This window comes from Coregonus clupeaformis, chromosome 2 (genome assembly GCF_020615455.1).
Source record: "Coregonus clupeaformis isolate EN_2021a chromosome 2, ASM2061545v1, whole genome shotgun sequence".
NCBI lineage: Eukaryota > Metazoa > Chordata > Actinopteri > Salmoniformes > Salmonidae > Coregonus > Coregonus clupeaformis.
This window is the reverse complement of record NC_059193.1, coordinates 8999947-9023103: the sequence shown is the minus strand read 5'-3', so window position 1 is coordinate 9023103 and position 23157 is coordinate 8999947. Positions and strand designations below refer to the sequence as shown.

General features: G+C 41.9%; 1 protein-coding gene and 1 pseudogene across 1 annotated transcript in view; both read right to left on the bottom strand.

Moving 5' to 3' along the window:
• Window positions 1-6326, bottom strand: part of LOC121586776 (storkhead-box protein 2) — an 83624-nt gene extending 77298 nt beyond the window's left edge. The window contains exon 1 of the mRNA XM_041903750.2: window positions 5486-6326. Coding sequence (XP_041759684.2) covers window positions 5486-5813 — 328 coding nt within the window. The 5' untranslated portion in view covers window positions 5814-6326. The remainder of the gene's footprint in view (window positions 1-5485) is intronic.
• A 4147-nt stretch (window positions 6327-10473) lies between these two features.
• Window positions 10474-22046, bottom strand: LOC121585647 (annotated as a pseudogene).
• Between the last annotated feature and the right edge of the window lie 1111 nt (window positions 22047-23157).

Sequence of the window (23157 nt, the reverse complement as noted above, 5' to 3'; positions counted from 1 at the left end):
TTAACCCATTTCACTTACTGTGGTTCAATAACCAAAATATTTTTTTTCAAAGTAAAGGTGTCATGTCATAGCTGACACCCCATTCTTTCTGCAGACATCGTTGAAACTTAATTCGGTGCAGATATTTTACAGAAAACGTGAACATGAAAAACTGAGGGAGATTTTACAGAAATTCTGTTACCAAACTTTGCATCTGCACAATTCTTCCAGTAAATGTGTTTTTGTTTAATGTTCAGTGTAAATTGTTATAAGTAGTCCTTGTGCATAGAGTTGTATGGTTTGTTAAACTTTTAAATCAATGTTTTTTGTTTGGCATACATTTTAAGAGTCTCAGCGCAATTCTGTTACCGTGGGATTGTCCCTATCTAAAACCAGTATTATTGGGGGGATGATCCTGCTTAAAGGATTTGAGCGCCTTCCCCACTGGAAATACTTGAGAGATCAAAAAGAACCCCATGACCACAACATAATGACTCCCACAGGCATTGTCTACACCTGAGTCTGATCCACCTTTCTCTCAGGGACAGAGAAAGAGAGAGATAGGGGGAGGGAGAGAGAGAGAGAGGGGAGGGAGGGAGGGACGGAGAGAGAGAGAGAGGGGAGGGAGGGACAGAGAAAGAGAGAGATGGGGGAGGGAGAGAGAGAGAGAGAAGGGAGAGAGAGAGAGAGAGAGAGAGAAGGGAGAGAGAGAGAGAGAAGGGAGAGAGAGAGAGAGAAGGGAGAGAGAGAGGAGAGAGAGAGACAGGGGAGAGGAAGAGAGCACTATCATCCCATCCTGCTCACCTGTTCTGTGTCTAGATTCTAAGTCTAAGACATGTTGTCTAGACAACCTGAGCCATAAATTAAGGTATTATGTTCATTAGGCCATTATGTTAATCATTCTGCAAAATAAAACATAGGGCCAAATAATTATATTAAATAAAATACAATTGTATTTGTTCAACAAGAAGGTCCTGAATAGGCAGTCCAACTCCAGTAGGTTGCAGCACTGAACCAGGTTGTTGTGAAAAAGTAAGCTACCATTCTTTGTAACATTACCAAGTTAAGTACTGAATGATGAAGGGAAAAAATGAAAATGCCTTTGTGTGTCTGAGAGAAAGAAAGGGGGGATGAGCAAGCGAGAGAGAGACAGAGACACAGAGAGAGAGACAGAGACACAGAGAGACAGAGAGAGAGACAGAGACACAGAGAGAGAGACAGAGACACAGAGAGACAGAGAGAGAGACAGAGACACAGAGAGAGAGACAGAGACACACAGAGAGAGAGACAGAGACACAGAGAGAGAGACAGAGACACAGAGAGAGAGACAGAGACACACAGAGAGAGAGACAGAGACACACAGAGAGAGAGACAGAGAGAGAGAGACAGAGAGAGAGACAGAGACAGAGAGAGAGAGAGAGACAGAGAGACAGATAAAGAGAGAGAGAGGCCAGGAAACAACCTGCCTGGAGGTGTGAGCCTAGCCCAGCTGGCAGGGAAACAGTGGTCTGATGAGAGAGGAGAGGAGATTTACGAGGAGCTGTGACACGTAGCACCCTCCTCCTGCCTGCAGAGACAGAGTCCACACAGAACACACCACTGACTCCCCCACATAGCAGCCAGCGCCAGGGTAGAGGAACAGAACAGTACCAGAGCACTCCATTATCACTGCAATGCTGCTGGGCTGTTCTTCTGCTCATCTTTGTGAAGAAACAAAGGGTGTTTCTTTTTTATCTGATGAATTCAACTACCGGTAATTGGGTTGCGGGAATAGGTGTGTAGATGTATGCGAGTGTGTCACAGGAGTGGGTCATTTGATAACTGTGTACTTTCATCCTCAGACAAATTACAACTACAAAGGCTCTAGACCTTCAAGTTGCCATAGGTGAATGAGGCAGACTAGATGAAGGAAAGGGTTTAAAGGATGGGTGTTCTGGTAGGTGAGAGGCCCCTCTTTTCTGCCTCCACGTACACCTGACTACTAATCAACAACAAAAATGTAAAGGTGAATGGGTCAAGACACCACAAGTACAGTAACTGAAAGATAACAGCGAGGAAAGAACATTCTCACACGGTTAAGAGCAAACACTTAGAGAATGTTGGACTCTATCAATGGGGTTGGCAGTGTTCCGCACTGGGACTCAAACACAATGCAGTCCTTGATGCAATGTGATTCAGCAGCAATGCCTCATCTCTTACCGCTCCAACTCCAACCCACTTTTATCCTACAGAAAAAGGAGAGGTAGTCTACAGCAGCAGATACTGTAAAACACATCAGGACAACACTTTGACAGTTAGGTACAGTTGAAGTCAGAAGTTTACATTAACTTAGGTTGGAGTCATTAAAGCTTGTTTTTCAACCACTCCACAAATTTCTTGTTAACAAACTATAGTTTTGGCAAGTTGGTTAGGACATCTGCTTTGTGCATGACACAAGTAATTTTTCCAACAATTGTTTAGAGACAGATTATTTCACTTATAATTCACTCTATCACAATTCCAGTGGGACAGAAGTTTACATACACTAAGTTGAATGTGCCTTTAAACAGCTTGGGAAATTCCAGAAAATGATGTCATGGCTTTAGAAGCTTCTGATAGGCTAATTGACATCATTTGAGTCAGCTGGAGGTGTACCTGTGGATGTATTTCAAGGCCTACCTTCAAACTCAGTGCCTCTTTGCTTGACATCATGGGAAAATCAAAAGAAATCAGCCAAGACCTCAGAAAAATAATTGTAGACCTCCACAAGTCTGGTTCATCTTTGGGAGCAATTTTCAAACGCCTGAAGGTACCACGTTCATCTGTACAAACAATAGTACGCAAGTATAAACACCATGGGACCACGCAACCATCATAAAACTCAGGAAGGAGATGCGTTCTGTCTCTAGAGATGAACATACTTTGGTGCTAAAAGTGCAAATAAATCCCAGAACAACAGCAAAGGACCTTGTGAAGATGCTGGAGGAAACAGGTACAAAAGTATCTATATCCACAGTAAGACGAGTACTATATCGACATAACCTGAAAGGCCGCTCAGCAAGGAAGAAGCCACTGCTCCAAAACCGCCATAAAAAAGACAGACTATGGTTTGCAACTGCACATGGGAACAAAGATCGTACTTTTTGGAGAAATGTCCTCTGGTCTGATGAAACAAAAAATGGCCATAATGACCATCGTTATGTTTGGAGGAAAAAGGGGGATGCTTGCAAGCCGAAGAATACCATCCCAACCGTGAAGCACGGGGTGGCAGCATCATGCTGTGGGGGTACTTTACTGCAGGAGGGACTGGTGCACTTCACAAAATAGATGGCATCATGAGGAAGGAAAATGATGTGGATATATTGAAGCAACATCTCAAGACATCCGTCAGGAAGTTAAAGCTTGGTCGCAAATGGCTCTTCCAAATGGACAATGACCCCAAGCATACTTCCAAAGTTGTGGCAAAATGGCTTAAGGACAACAAAGTCAAGGTATTGGAGTGGCCATCACAAAGCTCTGAACTCAACCCTATAGAAAATGTGTGGGCAGAACTGAAAAAGGAGGCCTACAAACCTGACTCAGTTACACCAGCTCTGTCAGGAGGAATGGGCCAAAATTCACCCAACTTATTGTGGGAAGCTTGTGGAAGGCTACCCGAAACGTTTGACCCAAGTTAAACAATTTAAAGGCAATGCTACCAAATACTAATTGAGTGTATGTAAACTTCTGACCCACTGGGAATGTGATGAAAGAAAAGCTGAAATAGATAATTCTCTCTACTATTATTTTGACATTTCATATTCTTAAAATAATGTGGTGATCCTGACTGACCTAAGACAGGGAATTCTTACTAGGATTAAATGTCAGGAATTGTGAAAAACTGAGTTTAAATGTATTTGGCTAAGGTGTATGTAAACTTCCGACTTCAGCTGTACATTTGCAGCCTAGATTTCCCACTTCCCATATAGGTCTCTTTTTTTTTTCTTTTTTCTACCACATAGGCTAAGGCTAGTGAGTAGTAAACACTACTCTATTGCTACTTTGAGAATATGCCTATAGGCCTGTCTAGAATAAAGAGATGTGTGTGATGTTTCTGCTCTGATTGAAGAGAATAAAAGGATGGAATGTTTGTGATAAAGCACACACACACACACACACACACACACACACACACACACACACACACACACACAGGTCATGTAGGCCTGCTAAAATGTAGTCTGGAGAAATACAACATTGGTAATAACAATGTTATAGGCTAAATGTAAAAAAGTATATTTCCAATGTATCTACAGCCAACCTACCTGGTGACTTTTGCAGATTGTAGTGCTGAGCGATTAACCAACATGTTGTTGTTTTGGGTTTTTTAACAACTAATTGACCAACATCACTTCAAACATCTGAACTCATCATGAGGGGCCGCAGTGGCTTGTGGGTCTGCGTACCCACATCCATACCCACACATGCAGTCAGAGCCGGCCCTAGCCTTTTGGGGGCCCTAAGCCAAATTTTCTTACGTTTTATTTACAATAAAAGTGACTCCAAAATGACACAACACATTATTTACCATTAATTTCTATCGGGCACAAAATAATCTGAAACACAACCAAAACAAACAGCAAATGCCTCCAACACATTTGTAGAGTCACAAGCTTGATGTAGTCATTGTGTGCTGTGAATATGGGACCAAATACATGACTTTTGACTACTTTAATACACATAAGTGAATGTGTGCCAATTCTTTTGGTCCCCTAAAATGGGGGGACTATGTACAAAAAGTGCTGTAATTTCTAAACGGTTCACCCTATATGGATGAAAATACCCTGAAATTAAAGCTGACAGTATGTGCTTTAAACCCATAGTCATTATATCATTTCAAATCCAAATTGCTGGAGTACATAGCCAAAACAACAACAAAATTGTCACTGTCCCAATACTTTTGGAGCTCACTGTATATTGGAAATTGATCTGTGGGCCTACACAAGGTGGGCCGCCAGTTGCCCATCCCTGATGTATAGGGTGAGTAATTGAGGCCTGGATGTGTAAGCTTACACCACCAGAGTGTATGGCATGCACGATTCTATTCATAAACTGAGACAAGTCGCTCTCCTCCTCCGAGGTGTATTCAATGTTGACTAAGAGCAGATCAAAAACGTTGCAAAGGGTCCTGTGGCAAGACCTCTGTTTAGTGAATGTCTGCTTATCGGTAGATGTTGAAATAGCCCCTGGCCCGAGTAAAGATCTTGGGTCAGATATGTGTTTTGTATATTCGTGCTTAGACAGGTCAAATTAACAAATTGTCTAAAAGTGTTGCAAAACGAACATTGACGATTTTGAATGCAGCCCAAAATGGCCAACCAGTGGTGAACACCACTATTATGTGCATGCATTGTATTGATGCTGGTGTGCCGCATAGTATCAATAAAAAAAAAACACAACAACATATACATTAAAACAATGTCATCAGCAAAATGTTGAATGCAATGATTCATCTATTTTAATTATACAATACCATCGTTTTGCTTACCTAAATATTTTATGTGGAAACCTCGCGGAGGATTGAGAGATCTCCTCATCCATCCCTCTCTGAGAACCTCCAGGTGATCCTCTTTACCCTGGATCAACAGCACGTGCTCGTCAATCCAGCCCAGGAAAAACGTCTCCGATATGGCGTCTGATATTCTTTGATTCCAAACGTGCTGTGTGTTCTCAGTTTTAAAATCCGCAAAAATCTCATAACCGGTGTGATGGCGCGGCAGTTCCTCGCTCTCCGAAACACCAGTCGACTCACCCGTGCCGATCCGAGTCAATACAATGGCCAGTGAGTGCGGCGCTATCTGCAGGAAAGACTCCATTGTCGAGTTGTCCTAGGTCGTGAACGTGAAGTCATAAACAGCATCAAACATGACACCATTCCGTTTTATACATAAATCCGAGTAGGGTAGCTAGGCAGACGACTTTATTCTGTAACGAAGACATAGCACAGATTCCACAGTAGGCTACACAGTACCTTTTTTGTTGTTGTTTTTTTTAGCTCCAGCCTCGCCAAGGCAACGTACCTGTCTGATGTTTTATGTCAAGCGTACTCCCCCAATAAGTCTTAATGACATCCACGTCTCAACCCAGGTTAACCCGTGTCAGATTGTATCGAATTCGACTGCAAATTGGTAGCTAATCATTTAATCTAACAGAGAACGGTTACCGAGGATTCGGTCTCGTGGGACACCTGTCCCTACTGCACCGCGCTCAAGCTCGTGCCATCGCCTATTGTATATTGAAGGTAAACCCCTTCTTACCTTGCTCGGACAGGGAGTCCAATTTCAAGGTACCGGTGATCTTTCTCCAACAGGCACGGTAAGATCCTTGCAGAAATCCTCAGGCGGGCCTCCAAGGTGTTATTACGCCACCTGCAGGCTGCTGTTCGCAGATAAACTTGAGTAAAGGTTATTTTTTGTTGCACAGTGCAGCTGGGGCCAGCCAACCAGACAAAAATAACACTGTTCAGGCATAGGGCCTATAAAATAGATCATGTAGTTATCCATGAGCACTAATGCAATAAAACAACTTTTAGGTATATTCTAGGTCTACTGGCCTAAATAAATGATGGCTGGCACCCCATCCATCCATTTCAATTGTGTTTATTGGAAACCAGTGCATTAAGTCACCTATACAAGATGATCTGGTAAGGTTGAGTTTGGCTACTCTATGTGTGACTCATCCTAACACAATGTGTACATACGTGCCATGCACTCATCACGTGTCCTATGGTTGGAGGGCATATATGAGGGAGGTAATCATACTGGTGGTGTCTGAACTTGAGATACAACTCACCTTACCTCTCTTGACTTTTGGGGGTTCTAAGTAGGCCTATGAGCAACCCTATTGGTTTAGGTATTACCATATGCTGGTCCCTTTTGGTCCTGCACGTGACCTAGGCCAGCGATCAGTTGTCAGGAGCCTGAGGAGCATCAGACAGACTTGAGACTGCTCACACAGCCAAAATAGAACAAAGTCAGTCCTCACAGTGTAGATAAGTCAGTCCTTACAGTGTAGATAAGTTAGTCCTCACAGTGTAGATAAGTCAGTCCTCACAGTGTAGTTAAGTCAGTCCTGACAGTGTAGTTAAGTCAGTTCTGACAGTGTAGATAAGTCAGTCCTGACAGTGTAGGTAAGTCAGTTCTCACAGTGTAGATAAGTCAGTCCTGACAGTGTAGGTAAGTCAGTCCTCACAGTGTAGATAAGTCTGTCCTTACAGTGTAGATAAGTCAGTCCTCACAGTGTAGATAAGTCAGTCCTCACAGTGTAGATAAGTCAGTCCTTACAGTGTAGATAAGTCAGTCTTCACAGTGTAGATAAGCCAGTCCTCACAGTGTAGATAAGTCAGTCCTCACAGTGTAGATAAGTCAGTCCTCACAGTGTAGATAAGTCAGTCCTTACAGTGTAGATAAGTCAGTCCTTACAGTGTAGATAAGTCAGTCCTTACAGTGTAGATAAGTCAGTCCTCACAGTGTAGTTAAGTGAATCCAGTGAAGTAAATACAGTGAACCAAAAGCCCATACTTTCTCTACAGTACAAAAATGACAAATTTCTTACAGTCTAGAAGGTTTAACAGATGATATCTGTCACTTGTATGGTGTTATTACCCCTGAAAGGTAAAGCATGAGTGGATGAAATGTCTGTCCATGCCAGATTCAAATCAGATTCAAAACAGAGAGCTAAAATACCTCCCAGATAGGCCTTTTGGGCAGGAGTCCAGGGTAGTGTATCGTAACATGTTGTTTCCCTTACTCGGTTCAGGTTTCCCTTGGACATGTTCCTGGATTTTCCTCTCTAATGGGCACTGATATAGAGAGCATATGGAAATAGTATACATTTCACAGCTGTGATGAGAAAAATAGGTTTACACCTGGATTGAACCCCCATCAGGAAGAAAGTGCCAACAGCAGGCTGGTGCAGGAGTGATATGATAGCACAATAAGTGATCAAATTACTTTGATTACCGTCTCTGCCCATAAAATCACATATTTTACCAAGAAAAGGTGAATGAGAGTTCAGTACAAAGAGAAGACTGCAAGCAAGCAAGACAACCCTAACCCTAGCTTCAACCCCTAACCCTAACTTCATGTCCATATCCCAGGATAACCCTAACCCTAGCTTTCATCCCGGTTCAACCCTAACCCTAGTCTCAACCACAACCCTAACTTCATGTCCACATCCCAGTTCAACCCTAACCCTAGTCTCAACCACAACCCTAACCCTAGCTTCATGTCCACATCCCAGTTCAACCCTGACCCTAGTCTTAACCACAACCTTAACCCTAGCTTCAAACTACCTGCCCTCCAGGACACCTACAGCACCCGATGTCACAGAAAGGCCAAAAAGATAATCAAGGACAACTACCACCCGAGCCACTGCCTGTTCACCCTGCTATCATCCAGAAGGCGAGGTCAGTACAGGTGCATCAAAGCTGGGACCGAGAGACTGAAAAACAGCTTCTATCTCAAGGCTATCAGAATGTTAAACAGCCATCACTAGCACATTAGAGGCTGCTGCCTACATACAGACTGGAAAATCACTGGCCACTTTAATAAATGGAACACTAGTCACTTTAATAATGCCACTTTAATAAAGTTTACATATCTTGCATTACCTATCTCATATGTATATACTGTATACTATCTATTGCATCTTAGCCTATGCCACTCTGATAATGACATTGCTCATCCATATATTCATATTCCTTTACTTAGATTTGTGTGTATTAGGTTTTTGTTGTAGAACTGTTAGATATTACTTGCTAGATACTGCTGCACTGTTGGAACTAGAAGCACAAGCATTTCGCTACACTCGCAATAACATCTGCTAACCATGTGTATGTGACCAATACATTTGATTTGATTTGATGTCCACATTCCAGTTCAACCCTAACCCTAGTCTTAACCACAACCTTAACCCTAGCTTCATGTCCACATCCCAGTTCAACCCTAACCCAAGTCTTAACCCTAGCTTAATGTCCACATCCCAGTTCAACCCTAACCCAAGTCTTAACCCTAGCTTAATGTCCACATCCCAGTTCAACCCTAACTCTAGGGATCCCTCACCTCTGATTTCCCACTAACACCATTTGGTTTCAGCTGGATCCTGTTTTCTCCATCACCCTGACAAAGGATAGTTCCTTTTTCCTATAAATGACAACCTCTGTGGAATTTTTGAAATTCATATAAAGAAGGAATAACAGGCCTTCAACGACACACATAGTTAGTCTGCATCTCACCAGCAGAGGGGGGTGCATTGTAGATTTAGGCCAGTGGTATTCAAACCTTTTCAGCGGGGAGACCATTTTTTTGGCAGGAACTTCTGGCGACCCCACCTCAGCCCAAATCTATTGACAGAACCTTAAACTCTGTAAAATCTAGATTTTTTTTTACATCAACAAGTAACCATCTAATTAAAATGAAAAGAACCAATAAATACATTGACTCAATTAAAATAATATAAATTGTTTCTCAAAAAAGTTTGCATATTTCCCATACAATAATATGTACTCTTAATTGTTTGTTCCCTAATAATTAAACTGTTTTTATGTGGCGACCCCACTCCAATTCCCCGTGACCCGACCCCCAACTTGAATACCACTGGTAAAGGCCATGGAGAGCACATGCAGCAAGCAGCGCCCTCACACACACCAAGAGTGAAGAAGCTCATCCTCAAACAAGCATGCCAAGTCATTTAACAAATGAAAACTTGCGCACACCATTTTTTAAATTTCATTCTCCACATGTGTGTTTCTGTGTGTCCTCTCTGAGTGTACTCAACAAGAGATTCCTGTTTCTCATGCTGGGGGCTGAGGGTTCCTTCTATATAAGTCAATGTGTGCTCCAGTAATCTACGTTTATACACCGTTCTCCTCTGAAAGCTGATGATCCTTTACCACATCAATATTTTGGTTCCTTTTTGACGGTTTCCTTTCCTTGTGCTTACATCTGGGCCAGCACCTACATTACACACAAGTGATTATATAAAGAGATAATGTTATTAGTATTAGGTTGTGTGTGTCACAGTGTGTGTGTGTGCATGCGTGTGTGTAAACGCATGTGTGCGTGTATCAGACTCACCAGCAGTGGACTGTTTGTATTTGGGTGAGGTCCTCTGGCAAGTCAGTCTCCTGTGTCTCAGGCAACAGTAGATGAATCATCCGGTCAGCCGTCAGTCGGGAGGTCCATTAGGATATAAGGCAGAGTCCTGTCAGAGGTCGCTGAGGAGCAGCAGAAGTTCGCTAAACACACAGTTTTGGGCTAATGCTTTTTTAACCAACTCAAGTCTGTCAAGGATACAACGATGAATGCTGTATTACACGGAAATAACATAAAAACCTATTTTCACATAGGGAGTCTATATGAGGAGAGTGGAGGAGATGAGAAACTAACCAAGGTAGGGGAGGAAAGGGGAGATGGTGCTGCCGGTCTTGGAGGCCATGGATCAGATGCCCATGCCCCGCACCTCTGTGGGAAAGGGCTACTCCACCACGATGTAGAGCAGGGAACACTGCTGTGATCCCATACTTAGCCACCATGGCCAGAACCACACCCAGGACTCTGTACAGATAGAGAGAACAGAGTACCTTTCTATAATGGTTGAAATACAGTAAGTGTTTTAATTCAAAGATATAACAGAGTCAGTCAAAGCTGGTCATCTACCTTTTACTACATCACTTTGAAATCCATTAGGTGGATGATGTATTGAGAGCGTATTGATGCATCAGAAGTTGAGGCTCATTTCACATATTGTATAGTGTCTTCAGAAAGTATTCACACCCCTTGACTTTTTCCACATTTTGTTGTGTTACAGCCGCACACAAGCCTAATATCACCATGTGCAATGCCATGCGTTGGCTGGAGTGGTGTAAAGCTTGCCGCCATTGGACTCTGGAGCAGTGAATCACACTTCACCATCTGGCAGTCCGACGGTCGAATCTGGGTTTGGCGGATGCCAGGTGAACGCTACCTGCCCGAATGCATAGTGCCAACTGTAAAGTTTGGTGGAGGAGGATAATGGTTCGAGCTAGGCCCCTTAGTTCCAGTGAAGGGAAATCTTAATGCTACAGCATACAATTACATACGATTCTGTGCTTCCAACTTTGTTGCAACAGTTTGGGGAAGGCCCTTTCCTGTTTCAGCATGACAATGCCCCCGTGCACAAAGTGAGGTCCATAGAGAAATGGTGTCGAGATCAGTTTGGAAGAACTTGACTGGCCTGCACAGAGCCCTGACCTCAACCACATTGAACACCTTTGGGATGAATTTGAACGCTGACTGCGAGCCAGGCCTAATCGCCCAACATCAGTGCCCAACCTCACTAATGCTCGTGGCTGAATGGAAGCAAGTCACAACATCTAGTGGAAAGCCTTGGCAGAAGAGTGAAGGCTGTTAGAGCAGCAAAGGGGGGACCAACTCCATATTAATGCCCATGATTCTGGAATGAGATGTTGGACGAGCAGGTGTCCACATACTTTTATAGTGTACCTTGCTTTCATTCCACAAGCTTTACCAAAATAAACAAAACACTCTGCACTAAATACTATTAATCATTGTGTGGTGAAGAAGCCTATACTCCATTTACGTGTTTCATCAGACTGACATTACTCATGGTTATCATTCAAATCATTACAATAAATAATTAAAACATTGTCAACTTATTAGTAAATTAAAGAATACAAAAACAAAGCAAAAAAACTGAGAGGTTGAATTCTGGACACATCATCTAAACTCTTAAAGACAGCTTGCCTCATCAGGACAGCTTGCCTCATCAGGACAGCTTGCCTCATCAGGACAGCTTGCCTCATTCTCCACCTGTGCATTTCCTTTCTGCTTCAGGCCATCCCGAGAATCCTGGTTAATGCACATGCTAGAGGGGCAGAGAGGACTGTTTAAAGAGGACGGACAATAGACTGAAATTGTAAAATGTCTTACAGTAGTATCTCAGTAGTATCAAAACCATAGTGTATCATGGGTAAATTGTGACTGACTGACTGATCTACAAATAATGATGAGTAGATATTTATGATGCAAGGTTCTTTGTAGATCAGTCAGTGGGAAGTCACCTGCGCTGTCAGCTGCAATGTCGAACAAGCCCAATAATCTGAGGGGGTTTGACCTGGTTGAACATTTCTTTCTGGTAGCAATAAGCATCACCAGTGATGACTGTGGTGCCTCCCATTATAATGTAGGATAGTATCTTGTTGTACGTGCCTTCAATCAGAAGAAAGTGTGACAATTTATCTGAATCCACAAATCACGTATAAATGTTAGCAAAATGTTTAGACAATTGAATACGCGTACACACACACACACACGACTCAACCATATAGGCGATGTATGGAGACACAGTGCTACCTACTCTGGAAGCCATGGAAGTGGCACCCAAAGCCATATTGCGCACCACTGTGGGGAAGAGCTCCGTGCCGTACAGATAGAGGAATCCAAACGCTCCAGTGACACCCATTTTCCCAATCATCACCAGGGTCAGAGACAGGGCGTGTAGGTCTCACAAGAAAAGAAACAAAAGGTCCCTCAAAATCAATCATAGTACAGGCCGATGAAGAAAGATGGTGATCCAGAGACACTGCAACTTGTGGCAAAATTAAAGCGGCAAGCATCATTTCGGGGACCTAGCACATGTACAGAGACCCACAATGTTCTGCTTACAGTCCCGCTAGTTCAACCGTTCAGAAGTTATAGTTCTAAGTGTGATGTGAGCCATCAACTGGCCTGGAGTGGCCATCTTTGTCTTTTGAGACATCAATTTCTTTATGATGGGCCACATTTTCTGCCATCTTAGGAGATACCAATTGCTGCTTTTCTTGCTTTTGACCAATCCCCTGAGCAACATACCAACTCATTTACTCGTCCAAAGAAACTTAAAACGTTTGTGGAACTGGCTAAACCCAGGCAGTAGATTGCTTTTAGTTTCTGACAGAAACACTGTCTTTCTGCAGGGATGAACATTAAAATCTCAAAGGCACTTGCCCTTTCGTCACTTGCCTTCAAAGGCAAAAATCCTATCTGACATCTCGGTATGTTTAACTCCCGATGGCCATTTTTGCGGAAGGCAAACATCCTATGTGACATCTACTGTCTGACACTCAACTGTTAGAACTGTCAGGTAAGCGCAATGTGCAAAATAGGAAAAATGCCAAGGGGGGTGAATACTTTCGTAAGCCACTGTACACTAACCATACTATTTGTGATGTAAATTGAGTATGTAGTATGCTTATCGGTCATAGTATGGATATAGTTGCTCTACATGCTCTACCATCGTTTTCCAGCACACAGCATTGACCTACTATAATAGCTACAGTGGCTTGCGAAAGTATTCACCCCACTTGGCATTTTTTCTATTTTGTTGCCTTACAACCTGGAATTTGTATCATTTCATTTACACAACATGCCTACCACTTTGAAGATGCAAAATATTTTTTCTCGTGAAACAAACAAGAAATAAGACCAAAAAACAGAAGACTTGAGCGTGCATAACTATTCACCCCCCCCCAAAGTCAATACTTTGTAGAGCCACCTTTTGCAGCAATTACAGCTGTCTCTTGGGGTATGTCTCTATAAGCTTGGCACATCTAGCCACTGGGATTTTTGCCCATTCTTCAAGGCAAAACTGCTCCAGCTCCTTCAAGTTGGATGGGTTCCGCTGGTGTACAGCAATCTTTAAGTCATACCACAGACTCTCAATTGGTTTGAGGTCTGGGCTTTGACTAGGCCATTCCAAGACATTTAAATGTTTCCCCTTAAACCACTCAAGTGTTGCTTTAGCAGTATGCTTAGGGTCATTGTCCTGCTTGAAGGTGAACCTCCGTCCCAGTCTCAAATCTCTGGAAGACTGAAACAGGTTTCCCTCAAGAATTTCCCTGTATTTAGCGCCATCCATCATTCCTTCAATTCTGACCAGTTTCCCAGTCCCTGCTGATTAAAAACATCCCTACAGCATGATGCTGCCACCACCATGCTTCACTGTGGGGATGGTGTTCTCGGGGTAATGGGTTTGCGCCAGACATAGCGTTTTCCTTGATGGCCAAAAAGTTCAATTTTAGTCTCATCTGACCAGAGTACCTTCCATATGTTTGGGAAGTCTCCCTCATGCCTTTTGGCGAACACCAAACGTGTTTGCTTATTTTATTCTTTAAGCAATGGCTTTTTTCTGGCCACTCTTCCGTAAAGCCCAGCTCTGTGGAGTGTACAGCTTAATGTGGTCCTATGGACAGATACTCCATTCTCCGCTGTGGAGCTTTGCAGCTCCTTCAGGGTTATCTTTGGTCTCTGTTGCCTCTCTGATTAATGCCCTCCTTGCCTGGGCCGTGAGTTTTGGTGGGCGGTCCTCTCTTGGCAGGTTTGTTTTGGTGCCATATTCTTTCCATTTTTTAATAATGGATTTAATGGTGCTCCGTGGGATATTCAAAGTTTCAGATATTTTTGTTAATTGTTTGAGCAAATTGGACTGGTCTGCTGTATTGAAATCCAATGAGGTGGAAAATGTCTGCGGCAATTTTAAATAATTGTTTTTAGATGCTGTAGATAAGCAGGCTCCAGTAACAAATGTTAGAATTAAGCAAAGAACAGAACCATGGATAAACTATAACATTTTAAAGGCAATTAAGCGTAGAAATTAACGCTTTCTGGAGTTCAGGAAATCCAGGGCAGATGATATATTTATAGATTATAAGAAATTAAGACATGAGGTCAACAGGATGATACAGAAGGCCAAGAAAGATTATTTGAATGACAAAATAGTTGAAAATAGGAACAATCCGAGTAAATTATGGAAGGGTCTGAAGCTGTTAGGTTATAGTAACAGATTAAAGACCAAAGCTTGAAATCTTAGCTTGAACATTGGAGGAAAGGTTACATCAGACAAGTCCATGGTTGCAGACAGTCTGAATAGCTATTTTACAACTATAGCTAATACAGTTACCTTGACTCTCCCAATAGCAACCTGATTGACATGTCCAGCAGTTTTACTCATAGCAGGGGATTCAAGTAGATGCTTTTTCATTTGAAAATGTGTCTGAGTAAACTGTGCTAAAGAAGCTGAAAGAACTTGACCATTCCAAAGCAACTGGCCTTGACAACATTCCTGCCAGCTTTCTAAGGGATGCTGTGGTAATTATCACCCCCTGTGTAACTCACATTGTAAATCTGTCTATTGAACTAGGGTGTTTTCCCAGTGAACTAAAACTCACAAGGGTAATTCCTCTATATAAAAAAGGGAATACGTTAGATCATGGAAACTATCGGCCGTCTAAATCCTGTGTGTATTATCGAAGGTCATGGAAAGGATTATGTTCAAGCAGATTGACAATTATATTTCCTTACATAACCCTATTCTATGAGCTCCAATCTGGCTTTAGGAGATCCCATTCCACCAACACTTGCCTACTATATCTAACTGACCACATCAGGAAGGAAGTAGACGGAGGGAAATGTTGTGGTATGGTTATGTTAGATCTCCAAAAGGCGTTCGATACAGTGGATCATGAGATTCTGTTAATCAGACTAAGAGCCATGGGATTTAACAACTTAGCAGTAAAATGGGTTAGCTCTTACCTGCAAGGAAGAAAACAGATGGTGGATGTGGATGGGACCCAAAATCTTGAACTGCGGAGTACCCCAAGGGAGTGTGCTGGGTCCACTTTTCTTTCTATGATATATAAATGATCTGAAATCTGCCTGTACATGTGACCTTTTCCTATTTGCAGATGATTCTGCACTGTTGGTTTCCCACAAAGACAAAAAGGTGGTTGAGAAAGCCCTCAGTGCGGAACTTCTGAATGTCAGTAAATGGCTATGATAATAAGCGGTCACTTCACCTTGGAAAAACAGAGTCCATCTTGTTCGGGTCGAAGGTGAAACTGAGGAAATCCCCTAATTTTAAGGTGGTAGTAGGTGACATAGTAGTCGCAGCAAAATACTCTGTTAAGAATCTTGGATGTGTGCTATATAAACATCTGACAGGGGAGAGCATCTCACAAAAAGTTATCTCCAAAGTGAACCATAAAATTAGGTTTCTGGCAAGAACCTCCAAATATCTGGATAAGAATGGAATGGGGACATTGGCAGGGGCTCTTGTTCAGTGCCACTTTGACTATGCATGCTCTTCCTGGTACAATAGTGCCCTCGAGATAATAAAAAATACATTGCAGACATCTCAGAACAAATTAGTCAGGATTATTCTTAAAACTTCCAGCACTTATGCATCTTGACTATTCCCACTTTGAAAGCCTTAGATGGCTCAAAGTGGAGGAGAGAGTCGCTCAGATTAAATTGGGTCTTGTACATAAGATTGTCCACAGTATGGTCCCCAGGTACCTATGTAACTACTTTAACTTAGTAAGGGATAACCATAACTGTTCCACTAGAAGGAGTGAAACTGACATTGTTCCTTTTAGATGTAAAAGTGGTATGGGGAAATAAACTTTTTTATACTCAGCTGCCATTCTGTGGAATAGTCTTCCGAAGAATTTGAAATGTATAACCGCTATAGGTAGTTTCAAGTTCTCAATGAAAAAATTGCTAAATAGTAGCATGTCTCAAAAGTGAGTCGTAAGATTATAGTACATGGCTGAGAAGGAAATACCCAGGATAGCATATGGTCTGCCTTTTGGTGCCTGTTGTTTATTATATTGTGATTGTCTTGTATATATTAGGTATTGATTGTTTTATATATTAAGGGTATGTGAGACAAGGGAGATGTACCTGTCTATAGTTGTTTATTAGGAAAGGAAATTGTACTAATTATCTCATGTTATGAAACAAACAACAATTTGTCTGTCATTGTCTGTTGCCATTACAATTACCGCCTAGCCTTGTTGCATTCCCCGTTCCCCCTTCCCTCTTGAAAAGGACCACAATGGAAACAAGCTGTTAAGCTTCATTGTGTTATCCTTGATGATTTTCTTCAATTGTATGTGGAGGCCAGGGGCGGTCTGTTCAATAGGGCGATATGGGCGACGCACTGCCAAACGGGAAAAGGAAGGGATTTTTTTTCCAATCAATTATATCACGGCAACAGTAGTTCAGTGTTCTAATCTAGACGTTTGATCTGCCAGCCACTAAATGTCCAATCAGGCTAAAGTCGTGCTTCAAATGTCCCCGCCCGTTTTGGGGCGATTTCAGTCAGGTTGAAAATCGCCCAGAAGTCTCTCATAGCCTCTAATGTAAAATAATTTTTTTTCAAATTTCAGAGCTTTCAATACAATCTCTATGGGTTTCTGAGGGCTTGCACTTACGCGCTTTCGTCATACGTAACGTAACCATGAACGTAACTAAGAAACTACTCTTTCACCCTGAAGGCGGCACGGCAGACAGCACCGCTTGGACAGCGACTGGTGTAACCGACATGCACCATCTTTCAGAAAAGATTAAGAAAAATGAGCTGTCAAAGACCCACATTGATAGCTGTTTGAGATTGTCTGCTTTGGGGAGAGTGAATATTGCCACTCAACTGGATGAGGGATACAGGCTAGCTGTCCGCCGCCACAACGATGAGGTTAGCAACAGCAGAGTCGTGAACACTGTCTCACGAGAATCGAGACGACCTCATAGAATGTTTTGAAGCCATCCGGACGGGTTCATTGGGTTCATTTGACCAGCCCACCGTACCAGAAGCTACAGAAGAAGGACATCGATGCTGTCTTTATCAAACGTGCCCTCGACAGCTTCGCAAGCAGTGTGCAGGCCATAAGGTAAGATAAAGATTAAACAATATCATTCGATCTTTATCAAAGCAGAGCTTTATTTGAAAATGTATGCATGAAAGGAGACTGCATTTGTGTTTGAAATTACATTATTCTCATTATATATGGCCAGTGGTGTAATCTATCTTATTTTATATACTATGTGTACTGTACAGTGGTGCTCATAAGTGTATGAACACATTCTAAAGCTGACTAAAAAGAGGAATAAAAAAATAAAAAAATCATCTTTTGGAAATTGATCTTAATGACTTAATTAAAAAAGTTGGAAAATCCAACCTTTAAGGACACCAATTTTCTTTTCTTTTTTATTCCTCTTTTTAGTCAACTTTAGCATGGGATCATAAGCTTATGAGCACCACTGTATACTGTGCTGAACATCCAGGCTATGTGAGACACAAAGGCTAACTTAAACACTAAAGACTTTATGCATCCCTGCCCATTTTAAGTGGAACTGAAGTATTTGTACTATACATGGATACATTGCATATACCTGTGCATCACATAGACAACAATACTGTACAAAGCCAACAAACACATTGGTCTGTTTGCCTTCAGGGACTCCTCTCAACAGCAGCTGCAAGAAGCAACAGGAGCCAAAAGACCCAGAACAGCTTTGAGAGAAGAGGAGAAGCAGAGGCTGTCTGAAGAGGTCTGCAACACCATCCTGGATCACACCAAAGAAAGGTTCTCTTTCTCTGGCCACCTTGTGAGTGCTACCTTACTGCAAGCAGACATGTTTGAAAGGTACTGCCATTCAAAAAAATAAAAAATCTGTTCATGTTCATTTTTACAAATCTATACAATTGGCCAGAATATGGTTGTTCATATTTACAAATCTATACAATTGGCCAGAATATGGTTGTTCATTTTTACAAAGCCATACATATTGTTTATGCAGTGTTGAGGAATGTGAAAGAACACCCTTGATTATTTTTACTGTGATAACTTATTTTGCTTTTGTAAGCCAACACTTTTGAGATCAGTCAATAAATGCTTCTGGTATTGATTTATATGCTGCCCCTGTCTTCATGTTGTTGCTGGACATATCTTTTTAAAAATGTGTGTAGGTCACCTAAATCATCAGAAAAATTGCCCCCCCTGAGAATTTTTTCAGGAGCCGCCACTGGTGGAGGCGTCACCGGCTGGAGCGCCCTTATGTATTTTACAAATTGTCAAAGAAATTAAAATCAGTCAATTGTTAGTATGCGAAAGGTTCCCGGATGTCGTACTAAATTCACCAAAATATGAGGTTTACAAGCAGTGGACACTGTTTCTGTTATTTTAGGTCCCATAATGAAATTCTAAATAAAATGGGCGTGGCTTCACAACGTTTTCAGATTTGAAGAAAATGGCGGAAAATATGCAGCAGAAATCCTACGAGTGCGGATTAAAATTAATTGCTTTAACTAATTATGACAAATGTTAATAAAATGTTGAGCAATGTAATAAAGTAATGCCTTTTCAAATAAGTTACACGTTATGGCTGACAATTTGTTAGCTACACTATCCTTACGAACCGCATAACATTACAGCAGTATGTACCGGTATGTTAGTTACCTAACATTAGTTGGATCCTAATACACATCGAACTTGCCAGGCAGTATATTAACTATAATCTAACTAACTATCCAACGTTTATTGACTTGATTATTCACGTCATTCTTAGCTAAGTGGTATAGTCGTTGTGCGTTCTCAATGGACATTGTTCATTCTAGCGCAGAATAACTGATGAATTTCTGAACGCTCAACACCCGTTGAATATATGGCCGGTGTCAGTAAACGTAGTAAAAAAAAAGCGTAATTAAATTGTTGCCACCAGCACAGTTAAAGTCACCAATGCTCTGAATTTAGAAACGGACAATCTGACAACACTCTGGATATCCAGATTGAATTTACGAACACACCTGAAATCGTTAAATGTCTAGCTAGTCATTTGTTATGCTAACAAGCTAGCAAGCGGTTGCATAGCAACAGCATCACTTTCCGGTAGACAGGCGAAGCGCTAGTACGCTCAACTGAAAGGATACCGTTCGTTTACAGTATATTAAAATGAACTAATAGTATGTAGTATATACTCATTAAGTATGATGTAGTATACAGTACGTTAGTATGGGTATTCTAACAGCTCTGGTCTTTCCATGACAGACTGACCAGGTGAATCCAGCTGAAAGCTATGATCCTTTATTTATGTCACTTGTTAAATCCACTTCAATCAGTGTAGATGAACGTGAAAATACATAATTAAATAAGGATTTGTAAGCCTTGAGACAATTGAGACATAGATTGTGTATGTGTGCCATTCAGAGGGTGAATGGGCAAGACAAATAATTTAAGTGCCTTTGAACAGGGTATGGTAGTAGGTGCCAGGTGCACCGGTTTGAGTGTCAAGATCGGCAACGCTGCTGGGTTTCTCACGCTCAACAGTTTTACGTGTATCAAGAATGGTCCACCACCCAAATGACATCCAGCCAAATTGACAACTGTGGGAAGCATTGGAGTCAACATTGGTCATCCCTGTGGGTGGTGGGGAACTCAATATTAGGAAGGTGTTCCTAATGTTTTGTACACAGTGTATTTATGCCTTAGCATTACATGCATCATGTACTCAGTATAACGTGCTATGTTCCCCTGACGTGAACACAGCAACCTTGAATCGTTTGGAGTTGCACCGTACTCCATTCCCTATGAGGAAGAAAACAAGTTATTATTGCATTATTTGCTTCTGGTTTGTCTTGCGTTGTTGTATTACAGCAGGTTGGATATGGCTTGACTTACCAATGGTGAAAGAAGCACAGTAATTGGCAATTTGTCCCATCCCAATGATAAAGTACAAGGCACAGAACATCTCCCAGCTGTTGGAGGCAGCTTGCAGTATACTGAAGATGGTCTGGAGTGCCATAGTAGCAAAGAAAATGAACCTCCTCCCATACCTGAGGAGAAGATAAATGTTGCACTTGCTTGCTGTGTTAGCATCATTAAAGAATATTGAGAAATCAGAGACTTGCTGTACACTTGATGTACAGTTCTAGAGATATTGGGTCTGCAATAAAAAATAATCATTCATGCAGTTTTCACTTTAGATGTAGGATCTTAATTTGATCACTCTTTTGTTGCTGAGAATGTTCCTGTACAGCAGGAAATGCAAACTTGTTGTGTATTCGAGGTTTAAAAAGGCTTCTAAAGTTTGTTATTTCCACTTTAAAATATCAGACTTGATTTGTTGTAACAAAAAATGTATCAAACCCTAAAAAAAGTCCATTAATTATAATCCACATTTCCTGTTGCTGCAGGATTATTTGGCTCAAATTAAGATCCTAAATCTGTACTTTGAACTAATGTAGTAAACATCCACTAACATCAAACTGTTTAATTGAATACGTCTCAACATGTCTAAATGGTTCCTCATTAAAGCTGCATATTGGGGCATTATGTTTGCTCAGTAGATCCAGTTTGACAAGTCTAGCAAGTCACATCATGTGGACAGTTCTAATGATACCCTAGAAGATCAGACTGAGAACACACATAGTACCGATCACAGATTATTCCAGACAAAACAAATATGGACAGCACTCTCAAAAATAATATTGTGACTGTGAAAGGAGCTATCCATGAATCGTCACACACCAGATTCCACTGTGTAAAGACACAATGTGAGAATGATAATGAGACATTTCCAGGAAACAAAAACAATTAAGGATCCAGTTCTGTTTCACCTCTGTCACAATGGTGGACGTGTATTGGTCTGTGCTGAATTCTCATCCATCCAGGCATCACTCGGTCTCATTCCCAAAGCCGGTAGCAGAGTCAACTTGTTATTTAAACCGGGTACAACTACTTAAAATGATCTCTCCCTTTACCTCCTCTAAGGGTATGGAGTGATTCAAGTCCAGGTCAAAACCACTGGAGTTCAGCTGGGGGACACTGCACCAGTGTGGAGGGATATCTGCCAGGAAAACCATGGCCATCCCAACATAGCCATGGCCATCCCAACATAGCCAAGGCCATCCCAACATAGCCAAGGCCATCCCAACATAGCCAAGGCCATCCCAACATAGCCAAGGCCATCCCAACATAGCCAAGGCCATCCCAACATAGCCAAGGCCATCCCAACATAGCCAAGGCCATCCCAACATAGCCATGGCCATCCCAACATAGCCATGGCCATCCCAACATAGCCATGGCCATCCCAACATAGCCATGGCCATCCCAACATAGCCATGGCCATCCCAACATGGCCTTCCCAACATAGCCATCAGGAATACTGCTCAAACTGAGCAGAATAAATAACGTTTTCTCCCAAAAAGGAAGTGTTTTCTTCATAGTCCCTCATGTTCAAAGTAAAGTAAGGAATGCTGAACTATCCATGAATCTGTGCTACCTTGTCCAAGACCTGCTATTTTCAACTCTCTCTCTCTACCGCACCTGCTATTTCAACCTCTAAATGCCCGGCTATGAAAAGCCAAGTGACATTTACTCCTGATGTACTGACCTGTTGCAACCTCTACAACCACTGATTATTATTTGACCCTGCTGGTCATCTATGAACGTTTGAACATCTTGGAGAAAAATCTGGCCATAATGGCCATGTACTGTTATAATCTCTACCCGGCACAGCCAGAAGGGGACTGGCCACCCCTCAAGGCCTGGTTCCTCTCTAGGTTTCTTCCTAGGTTTCTGCCTTTCTAGGGAGTTTTTCCTAGCCACCGTGCTTCTACATTGCTTGCTGTTTGGGGTTTTAGGCTGGGTTTCTGTATAGCACTTTCTGACATCTGCTGATGTAAAAAGGGCTTTATAAATACATTTGATTGATTTATTTTTGATGTAAATTTGAATATTCTAATGAACTCAATTCTTTAAAACTGTAGGTGAAGCTGTCTGTCGTACTGATGGCCTGCTGAGAAGCCCTTGAGATCCATGAGATCAGTGAAACGTGACACCCAGTGGGTGTGGTCTTGGACAGGTAAAGACAAATTAATAAATAGACCATGCAAGTTCACAGTGGCTCCTCTCCCTATTGAACTGCCTAATGGGGCAACATCAGAGCAGGCTCAACTTGCGTGACTGCTCAGTTCACTTGCCCCAGGCAATAGGGCAGGGGTCCCCAACTAGATTCAGCTGCGGGCCGATTTTTTTCTTGAGTGGATGGTCGGGGGGGAGGAACATAATTATAAATCATTTGTACTCTGCAAATTGATGCAAGAAGCCCAAACAGATATTGTATTTGACATAAACAATCATTTCAAACCTTGATTACATTGGTACACGATCACATAGGTCTCTGTAGGAGTGGAAATACTTGGGAACAGATTTAATAAAATAAAAGTTATTTTAGTCTTATGTCTAAAAGCAAAAATTAAAATATATATATATATATTTTTTTGCCTTAAACTTTGGGGGGCCAAATAACATCGTCCACTGGTGCCAGTTGTCGAACCCTGCAA